Here is a 13214-nt window from a genome sequence, read left to right as displayed (position 1 = left end):
GGACAGCCATAGGTGCCAGCAGCGCAGTTATATCACGTGCCGAACATCTTCGTGTACCGCCCGGCAGAAAGCAGTTCAGCTTATCGAGTTTATCAGTTCAGCCTCGTTGTTATCGTACCTGGAGGCAAGACTGGAAGTCTCAAGTCAAAATACGACCTTCCTGCCATGTAGCTCAACATCAGTCAACAGCAGTAACGACTTCTTTGAAGCCGGTTCTGATGGAGGTTCATCGTTTTCCCTACTGCCTTGGCCTACCCTCCGCCATTTCTCGGCTTACTTGGCCGAGCCGCTTCCACCGCCCTTCACATCTGCGGCAACACTTTGGTTGGACCTTGTTGTAACATTTAGCTAATATCTCATGGTCTAGCCTTTTCCCCTCTGTTTTACTACATTCCTGATTCCTTTCTTCTATCTCTCTTATATTTCGCCCGATCATGGCGGTTTTTGGATGATTGTTTATGTCCCAGGATTATTGAGTGATCATTATTTGTATATAAGCATGTCGGATTCCACTTCCCTCCACGGGACGGGTCAACACCGCTCGGTGCGGGATCGAATATTTGATATCTTTCGGACTTCTTCGCCAACCAGTTTTGCAGCTATTCCTGAGGGCAACCCACGGAATTTGCCGACATATACAACGGAAGAACCCGATGCTAGAACTCGCCTGCTGGAATCATACCATGACGGGGAAGCTGTGTGCGGACAGAAGGTTTGTTGTCATGGCACTTTCTCCCCGAGACCAGAGCAACAGCATGGTGTCTTGGGATGGAACGCCGGAAGGTCAGACCTTTCGGGCGGTTCCGGTGGGAACTCGAGTGGCGGACATGGACCAGACAACCTACGCTCGTTGGAGTCATCGACATCTGGATTACCTGTGAAGAATCGCAACGCACTGTATGTTTTGATACCCTGAAGGGCTGTGTCTTTCGAAGACGTTCCATATTGAAGTGTCTATCCGTCATGACTAACCTTCACCTAAATCAGCTACATCTCGTATTACATCCCATTTTTCAATTGGATTGGCCAGTACCAATGGTCCTTCTTCCGAGGGGACCTCATCTCTGCATTGACAGTTGCATCGATCTATATCCCAATGGCACTCTCGTTGTCGTCGAACCTGGCGCATGCGCCGCCTATCAATGGTCTCTATTCTTTCGTGATCCACCCCTTCATCTATGCCGTCTTGGGAAGCAGCCCTTTACTGGTCGTTGGCCCAGAGGCAGCAGGGTCATTGCTCACCGGTACCATCGTCAAAACGAGTGTTCGACAAGGAACTTCGCATGAGGATAATGCTGCTGAAAATGCCATGGTGGTGGGAGTAGCGACTGCCATGGCAGGCTCGATGATCCTGATTGCGGGACTGACTCGTCTGGGATTCCTGGATAATGTCCTCAGTCGGCCTTTTCTGAGAGGATTCATCACTGCCATTGGTTTTGTTATCTTTGTCGATCAATTGATTCCGGAGGCTGGGTTGGCAGAGATGGCGAAAGACGCTGGGGTCAGTCACGGCAGTACTGTGGACAAGCTACTGTTTTTCTTCCGAAATATCAGGAACTGCCACCGCCTCACAGCCGCAATGTCTTTCAGCAGCTTCGCCATTATAATGGTCTTCCGGTATGTGCTGAATCCTCCCTGCAGGGTATGTAAGTCCTAACTCGGTACGCTGTTCAGGACGTTGAAAAAGAAACTGGAACCGCACTATCCTCAGGTCGTTTACTTTCCAGATCGCATCTTGGTAGTCATTCTTGCGGCAATTCTGACGTGGCGTCTGGACTGGGATGAGAAAGGGCTCGAAATCCTGGGTCCCATGAAAAATACAGGAAATGGCGTCTTTGCGTTCAAATGGCCATTCCAGTTCAGTCATATGAACCATGTGCGCACCGCAATGAGTACCTCTTTCATTATCGCGCTGCTTGGCTTCTTTGAGTCCTCTGTAGCCGCGAAGGGACTGGGTGAGAGCAGGGGAACCGGTATCAAGGGTATGACGGTGAGTCCCAACAGGGAGATGGTGGCCCTCGGCGTGGCCAATGTCGTTGGGGGTTGCTTTATGGCCCTACCTGCGTTTGGTGGATATGGAAGAAGCAAGGTCAATGCTTCCACTGGAGCTCGAAGCCCCATGAGCAGTATTTTCCTGAGTCTTATTACTCTGGTCTGCATTCTAGTACTTCTCCCTTATTTATATTATCTTCCGGTGGGTTCCCCGTTATAGATTGTGGCCCAAGTGCGTTATTTAATGAAGGCTGATGTCATTTAGAAAGCGGTCCTGTCAGCGATGATCTCTGTCGTCGCCTTTTCACTGATTGAGGAATGTCCTCACGATCTGGCGTTCTTCATTCGTCTACGCGGTTGGACTGAACTGGCCTTGATGCTTCTAATCTTCGCCTCGACGATCTTTTACTCGCTAGAGTTGGGAATCGCACTTGGCATCGGACTTTCCGTCCTGATACTGATTCGGCACTCGACTCAGTCGCGCATTCAAATTCTCGGAAAGATACCGGATACGGGTCGATTCGACAATGCCGAGCTACATCCCGAGAATGTACAACTGATCGAGGGCGCCCTTATCGTCAAAATTCCCGAGCCTCTCACTTTTGCCAATACTGGCGACCTTAAAAATCGCCTACGCCGTTTGGAGTTATATGGCTCGAGCCGAGTACATCCATCCTTCCCTCGAATGCGTTCTCCAGAGAATAATAAGAATATCATCTTCGATGTCCATGGTGTTACTAGCATTGACGGATCTGGCACTCAGGTTCTTTCCGAGATAGTGGAAGGATATGTGGACCAGGGGACGCGAGTATTCTTCTGTCGTCTTCCCAATCGTGACGTTTTCCGAATGTTTGAACGAAGCGGTATAGTGGAACAATGCGGAGGAATGACGCATTTCGTCCCCAGTGTGGATGAGGCACTCAAACTTGCCGAATCGGAAGAGCAGACGGTCGAAAGCTGAAGTGGTCAGGACGAGAGCATTTTTGTCACACGGCCAAACAACCTGTCTCTGTTTGACCTTCACGATGTATTTGAACGCTTGACGATTCTGCATATATTCCCCGACAGCACGCTGTATTTATAGAGTCTTGAAAAAGCATTGAGCCAGCGCAAGATTGCCTCATTGGATAAGGTTTGCGAATTTCCATAGCTGTGGAGTCCAGACGAGCAAGCACTTCTTTGAACGATATAATGTACTGTGTGGAGAACGTGATCTTCCTTATTTCCTGCCACGCCCATAGCAAATAGACCCGCAATATCGCGTTGTGCCTGGGTCAGGTCGGGTGATAGCCGAGTAACTCCCTGATGCGAAACTTTGGGCGACATCCACGTAGGCGACTCAGTTCAGGCACAAACACCTCATGTGCTGGCCAGTGTATGTAGGCAGAGTTAATTCCGTGAATAGGCCAGAGCAGGGCACGGCTCGTGGACTGCTCCTGCGTAGCATAGGATTTCAGAAACAGTCATGTGTATCTAATCACCTCAAGAGTGAAAGTGAAAGCTGGGTCAGACTCAGGCAGGTAAATTCGCTGGAACATCTCATCACACTTATGTCTGCTCGTCGCCGGTCATAGCAGCTCGACGTATAACAGCTTGAAGCAAAGCCTCGTTCGCCCGAGATAGCAGACGGTCTCTGCTCTCACGAGCTGCAGTAGCACCATCCTCAGAGCTGGAACCAGCTTGTCCCGACGGAGCGACCAGCTTCATTTTACCGTCGCCGGCGAGGACGAAGCTGCCACATGCGATTTTAGTCAGACGCACGGGTTGGTTGACAGGATGGTGACCGCTGTCCAGATCTCCCAGATTCAGCTTCATCGCCAAGTGCTTCTCTAGGTAGGTGGATAGGCCTGATAAGACAGAATGCTTCTGGTGAGTCAGCTCGCTGTTTGGGTTGCTTCCGCGCACAAAGTCCGTGAAGGAGCCACGCGGAAGATTGATGCTTAGGGATCTCAAAGCCGGCGCAACAGGCGGCGAAAAGGACAACATGAGCTGCGTCTCCTTGACGGTATCTTCAACCACCCGATAAGAGCCGGAAGACCCGTCAGGGTCTCCCGACCTCAGAATATCGATGTACATCTCTAGGGCCGTACACATGAAAGTTGAGGGCAAGCGAAGAACAGAGCAGTAAGTGTCAAAATTAGCAGACAAAAAAGAGATGAAGGCTTGCCGCAGTGGGTTTGGAAACCGCGTCAATAGCAGCGGGAGCTGAGTGGACTGTTGTCGCCTTGCCGAGGTACGACGGCCATCTGGTGCTGAGAGGAGAGCAGCTCTATAGGTGATGTTTTCATACTCTAAAGTGACTAGTATCCCAGAGAGTTTCTCCGAGGTAGCTTGTGTTGAGGGTCCCGATAACGCTTGCCAGACGCAGTCCCTGAGAGGTCCGGTTCTGGAGAAGACATCGTGATCGACAGCGCCAGCTGCGCTTAATGGAGCCTGAGGCCCAGCAAACGAATCTCCTGTAAGGTGGACCTTCAATCTGCTAGCATAAGTTCTCAGAGCGGCCTGATTGCCAAGAAGGGACTGGAATTCTTTCCCATGGTGCAGGGGAGAAAGACGGTGCAATGTCCACGAGGTATTCCAAACTTGCTGTAGGTTAGAATGTGCCATTACGATCTTCTGAATGTCTTTGACTTGTGAAGACTTCGGATCGAAAACCGAAGTAGAGGAAGAGTCCCACGGCTGGATGTATCTACCTCATCGCGATATGGAACGCGACAATCTCGGCAAACAAAGCAAACATATTACCCAAAGGAATACACGCTTAGGGCTTAGGGCTGTGGTTCCAGAATGTAAGAGACCAAGTCAAGTCAATTTGGACTCTGAAGTATGTCAGTGATTAGATTTCCAACCTATACAGTGACTATGCTAGTGATAACAATATAGAAAAAGAAAGCGCTCAACCCATTCCAATGCAACCTCAACTCCAAACTGAGAACCATGCCTTGTATCTAACGCCTGCGTCCTGGTCAACGAGATGGAAGCCGATTCAAATATACACCGAAGACATTTTTCCTCAGGCACGCCAGGCCCTGCCTTGGCGACAATCTTGACAACCTAATGCCACGGTAACCCCTTTCCAGACCCGGATATTCTCTGCGTCATGTGGACAAGCTCTCCGTGAGGCCAATTCCTCTCTAGCAACATCGAACCAAACATCCTGCACCGATGAATGTAGATGCGACACCGGTGTGCTCTGGAACACCAACGAGTTGATATCGTCTTTCTCATTCAGCATCAAATCGTTATGGAAGTTACGCATGAAATCCTTTCGTTGCACTCTCTGACTGCCACCGTCACCTATCTCTGCGGAGAAGTATTCCACTATTCGAAGAAACGGTGATGCAGTAAGCAGTGAGCCGATCCAGCTGTCATCCGCCACGGGCTCCTCGGGTGGCACAGTGTGTCGTAGGTACGAAACGAGCAGCTGCATACAATGGTGCGTACAGATCAGAGTCGAAGTATTGGTGAATGGGGCCGATCGAAGGATTGCGATCTGCAAATCTCGGTACATCGATTTACGGACATCTGGGGATATAGGAAGAGGCAATCGTCCGGCTTCCATATCTTGCAAAAGTGCATTTTTTAATTCACGACGGGCAAGACTGTAAGACTCCAAGAAGTATAGCGTGTAGTACCTTGGTCGGAAGACGCGTCCCGTTAAAATCAGTTGCTGGAAGATGATTTGCGACAAGCACTTACATAAGTGGTATGAGGTTGAACCATAGACTGGACTTCCCCCGTTCCAGGAACTCATTGCGCTCATGTCTGGATGGAAACATCGCCTTAACAAAAGCTGGCTCGCAGTGGACGAATCGATCCATGACGCGGTCTGCGAGGTAGTAGCAAAGCTTGGAACACAGCTTTGCCCGCCGTCGCAAGCTATGTATATAGCGAAAAGTGTATAAATGACCGCCCTTGGCACTTTTGGCAGGAGGGAAAAGGTCGGACAGAAGCACTACATCGTCTTCGGGATTTCGAGTATACTCTCTCTCGCTGTCGATGGGAGATGGTAGCGTTCCGTGGCGGGCCTGTCGAAGGTATTGGCGTGCGATCAGCTGTTCATGAAATGTGAGGACTTGACAAAAGGCCTTGCAAACGAGTTTAAGCTGCAGCAGGTCTTTAATACCACATTGAGAGAATATCTTGATTTGGATCTCGACGGGCAGGAGATCCCAGGGCGAGGAAGTTGATACTATGTCGGTTTTCTCGATACTGAGCCCGGGTCAGTTATTATGTTGACCTATACATAGCTAATCCTTTGAACAAAGTACACTTACACCGAGCTTGATGAGAATGAGGACGAAAAGAGACTTTTCCGATATGGCTTTTTAGCCTCTGATTTTCTGCTTCTGTGAATGGCAGCACCGGCTTTCTTTGCATGTTGTCGCAGTTGTTCCAGGATCGCACTCATCATCAAACAGCGGGAACCATAAGAAGGCCGGCTCCACCCTCGAAGTCAAAATTTTGGGGGTTGTGTCACCGGTTCACCATGCAGGGTGAGAATCTCTATAGACGCGATGAGTGTTCAGCCATGAAGGACTTTCAAAAGAAAGAAGGCAGCTTGCTTACCTCCAGATTTATTACTGTCATTCTATTCTCCGCTTGCAAGACAGGCCAGAAATGCCGTGACTAAGCCACGCTTGTCTGAACTAAGAATAGTTTGATAGCGCAAAGCACTCCGTCCGTACTAATAAAAGCATTCTCGAACTGCATTCACGTGCCTGACAATTTGACAGAACTTGATTGAAGTGAGCCAACTAGCCAGTCAAAGTTTCAGATGGCAGAGTGGATCGGAGGGGTATGTTTCAGCATTCTTGTGCCTTTGAAATGAAGACATGGGACATGGGACATCGTTTAGGTTTGACTGAGGGCAACTTTCTTCGCCATCATTATTATTTATTTGTATTGATAAGCTCCGAAATGATCGGTGATATCACTATTCGTCTACAACTGGGTTTGTTGTAGGTCGATAAAATCTTAGATATATGTCGCCCTGATGACCACAACAAGAAATACATTTACGTCATCCGTTTCTGAGGTTGCGCAACACTTATGCACGTGGCTAAGAGCAGAAGACTATCAACTGCATTCGGGTAGCAGTGCCAACCTCCAAAGTTCCCACAGCGTTTAGCAAGCACAACAATACACCTAGAAATGAGCAATAACATCCTCATTGTTGGTGCCAGCCGCGGCCTTGGAGCCTCGCTAAGACACTTGTATGCATCTCAGGCATCAACAACCTGTGTCTTCGCGACATGTCGATCCAGTGCCCCTCCAGAAGACAGTGCTGAATCTCGTGTCTCATGGATCCCGAATATTGATGTCTCCCAGCCCAACGTTGGTGAAACCCTGGTATCCCAACTGCCTTCATCCACCAAGTTGTCCTGCGTGATCATCACGGCAGGCTATTTCGGATTCGAGACATTTGATGACCCCGACTGGGAAAAGGAAGTAAGGATGTATACCACATCCGCCATTGGCCCCGTCTTTGTAGTGCAGAGGCTCGTCAAAGCGGGCTTGCTGGACAAGGGGAGCAAAGTGATATTGGTCAGCAGTGAAAGCGGGAGTATCACGTTGCGACACGAAAAGGAGGGCGGAGGGAACTATGGTCATCATGCTAGCAAGGCCGCATTGAATATGGTTGGGAAACTTCTCAGCCTCGATCTGAAAGAGAACGGCATAGCTGTTGGGCTGGTGCATCCTGGTTTCATGCGCACGGAAATGACAAAGAGTGTCGGCTACGACAAGTACTGGGATGCCGGTGGAGGTAAGAGGCCAGTGACGTGTCTATCGTGAAGTGATACTGATCCTTATAACTACTTGCAGCCGTTACCCCTGATGAAGCAGCTCAATCTCTGGCCTCGTTCATAGACGGCTTTGATATCAGTCAGACGGGGCAGTTCTGGGCACCACGAGGACCTGGGTAAGTGCAGCTTGGACCAAACAGTCAAGGCACGAGGTTTGTTGCTAATTCTTCAGCAGTGACATTGGGACTGCAGAAGCTGTTCTGGGGAAAGACCTGCCTACGCCGTTGCAACTACCATGGTAGGGTGGAGAGCCAGAGATACTTATTCACGTAAGGTCGAAGAAATGAATGAGGACCGTCTACAGGAGGATCATTGTTTTGTGTTACGCGAGATGGTTTCCATCCGATGATAGTATATGTATGCAGAATACACAATCTTGCCCGGAGAGTTTGCCAGTAACATTTCTGTATACATAGACAACCCCTTTGAAAGCTTCTCCATACAAGCACGGGACCTCCTCCATCGCTATGTTGTTCTCGAAGAACAGAACCAGACGGAAATAAGCCGCATTCTTGTCCCATACCTTAGGCAGGAAACTGAGGCTAATTCTTTTTCGTTATTGGGACGGTTACAAGAAACAGACTGACAAAAAGTCAAATGCATCATCCGTGAATCGAACACGGGCCTCGTCGATGGCAACGACGAATTCTACCACTAGACCAATGATGCTTCAACTGGTAGGATTATTCAGTCTTGGCACTATCTCATTTCTCCGTGTGTGCACGACTGACCTACTGTCCATTCCATCCCTTGTGTCTGCATGTGTAACACGGGGCTCCAGGTCCAGTAGTGTAGATAACTGACATATGAAGTGTAGGCGTCGACCTATACCACTTAGGAAGTTGATTTGGGGATTCTGGCGCGCACATGCCGATATCCGAAGCACTGCCTCCGCCCGACTGCGGAATATATCAATTAGGTTCAAACTATACTCATGCTGCGCCCTGAAACTTTCCCAATGTTGTAACCGCCCACTTGACCACTCTGCCATCTCAATACGAGGGTTTTTATCACAGCAACTAGCAGCCTTCTTACGTCACAGCTCCATACCATTAGCTCAAGGGAGTTTATCTGATTTGCTGGATAGGCTGGTCAATGCATAACCAAGGGCCGCTAGAAACAATCTGGAAGGCAATGCAGGCTCATGTGGGTGCACGTGTTGCCTGACATTGGCGGTGGTGCAGCAGAGAGCACGGGCTAACGGGGGTAGCAAGAGGGCACGAAGCTCGTCAGTAGTGGAACGACCTACCATGTCAACTGGAGTAAGGCACTCCTCTCGATGACAATTACACGGGGGCCATTCTTCAAACCCTCCATTGTCGAATGGTGGTTGACACTTGGATGTCGGGTATTACAGGTACAGGACAGATCGCCAACTGCGGCAGTGCTCTCTACATTGCGGCTCATGGAGCCGAATACGGGGTTCCCAAAAAGGGTGCCGATGTGACTGGGGTGCCATATGAAGACAATCGGTGGGCTGTTGCTGAGAGCGCATCTACTAATTAACTGCAACAAAAAGATGAGAACGGAATGGCATGAGGTGTACTCCTCATGGCACCATGGATTATCGCATGAAAACTGAGAAGCATTCGAAGCTCGTAGAGCCTAAGAGAACAAAGAAGCAACTGCACCATATCTTGCTCAGCCCTTCGATGTGGAAACCATCCATCCGGTGGTTTGCGCCCGATTGCCCACCAAGTGGGAAACCAACACCTACATAGCCTGGAGGAGCAGGAGACTAGACTGCTTAGCCCCTAAGCCGGAAGAAGATCCTGTGGATATCGCCAAGTGCTGCGCCCCACATGAACTTGCGGAGATACATCATGGTTGGTGCTGCGTGGGAGCTACTTACTCACACAGGCAGTTGGTGTGAGGCATTAGAGGTGTTACTGGTAGTGTCGTGTACCTTATGACGGATGAGCGATAGATACATAGGTAGATAGCTAGGTCGGCAGTTCAGATCTGTACTGCACGCGAAATGAGAGCTACCTCTTGTTATTTAACCCCGCAAACATCCCCATCTTCCTTTACTGCACAATAAGTCCAAGTCTCAGGATCATCAACCGTCCCCTTCAGTGTGGCGGCCTGAACCTTAAGTTGATTCGTACTTGAGCTTTTCATCCCTCATCCCTTGAGACACACCTTGTACTGCACTTTTAGCTATCAGTCCGATCCTATTATCTTGTCGCTGTTAGTCAACTTTCATACAAGCGAACACTACAGATAGCCACCATGGCCACCGAAGCGAACATTCCTAACGGAAAAGCACCAGTGCACAGCGCGCCAGGCCACAGCGCCCACACACGCGGACCCGTGGTCGTTCAGCCAGCGCGCATTGATGATTTGCAGCCAAGTTATGCCCAACAGATCCAGCATAATGCCGATAACCCGGATGCGCATAGCTGGTACGCTTCCTTGAGTAAGTCTTGGTTTTATTTTTTTGCCTTTTCACTCTTCGCCTGATGTCGCCTGTTTACTCATTCTGGTTGAAATATAGTCCATACATTGGGTGAGTGTATTGGTGGCTTGGGAGCTATCCCATGCTGCATCTGCTGCCCCAACCCGTTCAAGCCAGTGGCGCAGGGTGAGGTCGGTCTGGTCACCAAATTCGGACGGTATGGAATACTTGCCTCAAGTGCGACAAGTATACTTACTCCTGTGGTAGATTCGAGCGTGCGGTCGATCCTGGTCTGGTCAAAGTTAACCCGCTGAGCGAACATCTTACGACCGTCGACGTTAAGATCCAGATCGTTGAAGTCCCTCGCCAAGTTTGCATGACCAAGGACAATGTCACTCTCAATCTGACCTCGGTTATCTACTACCAAATCATTTCGCCTCACAAAGCAGCCTTCGGCATTTCCAATATACGGCAAGCTCTAATCGAGCGCACACAGACAACTCTGCGGCATGTTATCGGAGCGAGGGTTCTGCAGGATGTAATTGAACGGCGCGAGGAGATCGCCCAGTCGACATCTGAGATCATCGAGGAGGTTGCAGCTGGATGGGGTGTCCTAGTTGAATCGATGCTCATCAAGGACATCATCTTTAGCAATGATTTGCAGGACTCGCTCTCCATGGCAGCGCAGTCCAAGCGTATTGGTGAGAGCAAGGTCATTGCTGCTCGTGCCGAGGTGGAATCTGCCAAGCTCATGCGCCAGGTATGATATACTCTCATCCACCGCGACAAGTCTACCAGAACTAACGCGAGAACCTATCTAGGCTGCGGACATTCTGTCCTCTGCTCCTGCCATGCAAATCCGCTATCTCGAGGCCATGCAAGCCATGGCCAAGACCGCCAACAGCAAGGTTATCTTCTTGCCCGCCGTCAACCAGACGGTGCAGCAGCAGCTGGCTGCAGCAGATAATGCCGGCGAGGGTCCAAGCAAATACGGAGCCGGGCAGCCTGTACAGGCGGACGACGGGTTCCAGCGCGCGATCAATGCCCGAGTGGTGGAAGATATCTGAACATGATGAGAGTGTCAGCTGATGAATACCTGCGTTCTTTTGCTTTACCTTAATCCCCCTGATTCGACCAACGATACCCACTTTCTTTCATGTTGATTGAACTGCCTGATGCGCCTAAACTCGTTGTTTGCTGGATATGCACAGGTATTCCTGGAATCTTTCATGATGGCTGTACTGAAATAATTCGCTTCTCTGCGTTCCGCTATGAATAATGCTTATACCTAATTGAAGCTTTCTTTGGACAATTCCATTCTTTCAGTAAGCCATTGACGAAACATATTGCCGTAGGCGGTGAAGATGAAGCATTAACACCGACGGCGGCACCACTGGAGCTGTCAACATGAGCGGGACATAGCGATATAGAAACTCTAGACTAACCGAAGCTGGTCGCGGGTCTGGAGCGAGAAATTCTTGCAATATTCTAGTCTTGCTCCAGTGAAAGCTACAAAGACCGAACTCCCGTTCCCAGTTCTCCCCGGTGAACGCTCCAACACAATGGCCTCGACACAAACCCCCAGTCCGGCTCGCGCAGCTACCCTGACGTCAAACACACGATCCTCTCAAGAAGTGACCCCTGACTATACCGATCCATCGTTTGATCCAGCCGATTTCCTCAACGATGTCCTTCCCCCGCTGACGCTGGCGTCATCGCAATCCCGCGGCGCAGGCGCCGTTCCCCTCGCGGAATTGTCCGCTCAAGTCCAAACGATTCTCTCTCAGATTAATGCGCAGAATGTCCGGCTTTCCAATCAACTCACACAACTCACCGATGAGATTTTGCGGATTGGAGGGCGACTGGCTTATGAGGTTGAGGTGCTACGGGGCGAAGCGATTGGGCTTTCGGATACGTTGACCGAGGTCCTTCAGCCGGATATTGCCCAGTTTGTTCCCGAGGGTCTAAAAACTACTGTGGACAGCGACAAAGATGTTTCTGGGACTTCCCAAGAGGGGGAAGAGGGAGAGATAGCGGCAGAATTTGGCCAGGATGATAAGGCCACAGTCGCCGATCCGGACTACATTACGAAGCTACGGATGCTGAATCAAGTACGGTCGCGATTGGAGGATGTGGTTCAGACCTTTGGAGATGCCATGGAGTGGCCGCTACCGCCATCGGAGACCTCGCTGACATCGTCATTCATCTCGGTCTCCGCCCCTGAACCTGGACCTGAGAGCCAGAGTCTCGAGGAGAAGGGGCAGGAGGTCGCAAAGAAGCTCCGGAACGAGATTACAGAGTTGCTCAATACAAATGGTGGTGGGCAAGCCGGTTTGGATGCAGCTACGAAGCGGTTAGACGGGCTACGGGAGTTGGCGACGGTCTGGAAAGGCTCCGCTGAAGAGAAGGCGCGAAATCGTTTCCTGGATGGTCTGGCGAAAATCATAGATGACCGACGCCGGTCATTGGAGAGCCAGGGCAGTTCGGATCAGTCCCAAGGGCGATCGTCATCGACGAGAGGGAAGACGATGGGCCATCAACGGCAGGAAAGCGAGGGTCCAGGGGGGGGCATCTTCAAGAATCTTCAGCGCCTGCGTGAGGAGATATACCTGGAATGATGCGCTTATAGTGTATATAGGATTATGCACAGATTCAGAAATATATGTGTATACACATGTGCAACCATGGAGTTCTTGCTGTGTCACTGGTCCAGGACACTGTAACACGGAGGCCATCTAGACAGGCTAGACTAAATGCTGATCTGGTGCCACCACCATGCGCCAAGCCTGGCCAGGTATTAATTGTCCCTGAATCTCAAACATCTTTTTCCCGGGGATCGGAGGGGCGATGACGCGGCAAGGGCAATAGAAGACAATCAAGACAACGGACTTCAATATTGGTGGACGGAGGAATATAAGAGAAACTCTTTTGTAAAACTTGATGTCTGATATGACCCCCGAAGCGAAATTAGATATCTGGCGACAAGCTAGATAATAAGAGTTGTACGCGGCATAGCG

At 50.1% G+C, this 13214-nt stretch overlaps 6 protein-coding genes and 1 non-coding gene across 7 annotated transcripts; 4 read left to right on the top strand and 3 right to left on the bottom strand.

Moving 5' to 3' along the window:
- Window positions 1-97: 97 nt before the first annotated feature.
- AFUA_3G13470 (SulP family inorganic anion transporter) lies at window positions 98-2953 on the top strand (the record flags this gene model as incomplete). The annotated part of the gene is made up of 4 exons (XM_077804466.1): window positions 98-897; window positions 988-1617; window positions 1675-2194; window positions 2258-2953. Exons 1-4 carry the CDS (start codon window positions 449-451, stop codon window positions 2951-2953), a joined length of 2295 nt encoding a protein of 764 aa, XP_077660616.1. The 5' UTR covers window positions 98-448.
- Window positions 2954-3540: 587 nt separating this feature from the next.
- AFUA_3G13465 (uncharacterized protein) lies at window positions 3541-4599 on the bottom strand (the record flags this gene model as incomplete). The annotated part of the gene is made up of 1 exon (XM_001481579.1): window positions 3541-4599. One exon carries the CDS (start codon window positions 4597-4599, stop codon window positions 3541-3543), a length of 1059 nt encoding a protein of 352 aa, XP_001481629.1.
- Window positions 4600-5005: 406 nt separating this feature from the next.
- On the bottom strand, window positions 5006-6498 carry AFUA_3G13460 (F-box protein; the record flags this gene model as incomplete). The annotated part of the gene is made up of 3 exons (XM_001481578.2): window positions 6270-6498; window positions 5692-6204; window positions 5006-5627 (listed from the first exon to the last, which is right to left on the bottom strand). Exons 1-3 carry the CDS (start codon window positions 6404-6406, stop codon window positions 5006-5008), a joined length of 1272 nt encoding a protein of 423 aa, XP_001481628.2. The 5' UTR covers window positions 6407-6498.
- Window positions 6499-7146: 648 nt separating this feature from the next.
- Window positions 7147-8442, top strand: AFUA_3G13450 (oxidoreductase, short chain dehydrogenase/reductase family superfamily; the record flags this gene model as incomplete). The annotated part of the gene is made up of 3 exons (XM_749184.3): window positions 7147-7759; window positions 7819-7915; window positions 7975-8442. 3 exons carry the CDS (start codon window positions 7147-7149, stop codon window positions 8039-8041), a joined length of 777 nt encoding a protein of 258 aa, XP_754277.2. The 3' UTR covers window positions 8042-8442.
- On the bottom strand, window positions 8398-8468 carry tG(GCC)4. Its single transcript has one exon. It is a non-coding gene (tRNA).
- Window positions 8469-10031: 1563 nt separating this feature from the next.
- Window positions 10032-11264, top strand: AFUA_3G13440 (slipin family protein; the record flags this gene model as incomplete). The annotated part of the gene is made up of 4 exons (XM_749185.1): window positions 10032-10218; window positions 10297-10414; window positions 10465-10957; window positions 11019-11264. 4 exons carry the CDS (start codon window positions 10032-10034, stop codon window positions 11262-11264), a joined length of 1044 nt encoding a protein of 347 aa, XP_754278.1.
- Window positions 11265-11372: 108 nt separating this feature from the next.
- On the top strand, window positions 11373-12815 carry AFUA_3G13430 (uncharacterized protein; the record flags this gene model as incomplete). The annotated part of the gene is made up of 3 exons (XM_749186.2): window positions 11373-11408; window positions 11496-11522; window positions 11637-12815. 3 exons carry the CDS (start codon window positions 11373-11375, stop codon window positions 12813-12815), a joined length of 1242 nt encoding a protein of 413 aa, XP_754279.2.
- Between the last annotated feature and the right edge of the window lie 399 nt (window positions 12816-13214).

Source organism: Aspergillus fumigatus, chromosome 3 (genome assembly GCF_000002655.1).
Source record: "Aspergillus fumigatus Af293 chromosome 3, whole genome shotgun sequence".
In the NCBI taxonomy this organism is placed as follows: Eukaryota; Fungi; Ascomycota; class Eurotiomycetes; order Eurotiales; family Aspergillaceae; genus Aspergillus; species Aspergillus fumigatus.
Note: the sequence above shows the minus strand (reverse complement) of the source record. Positions and strands in the feature narration are given on the sequence as shown.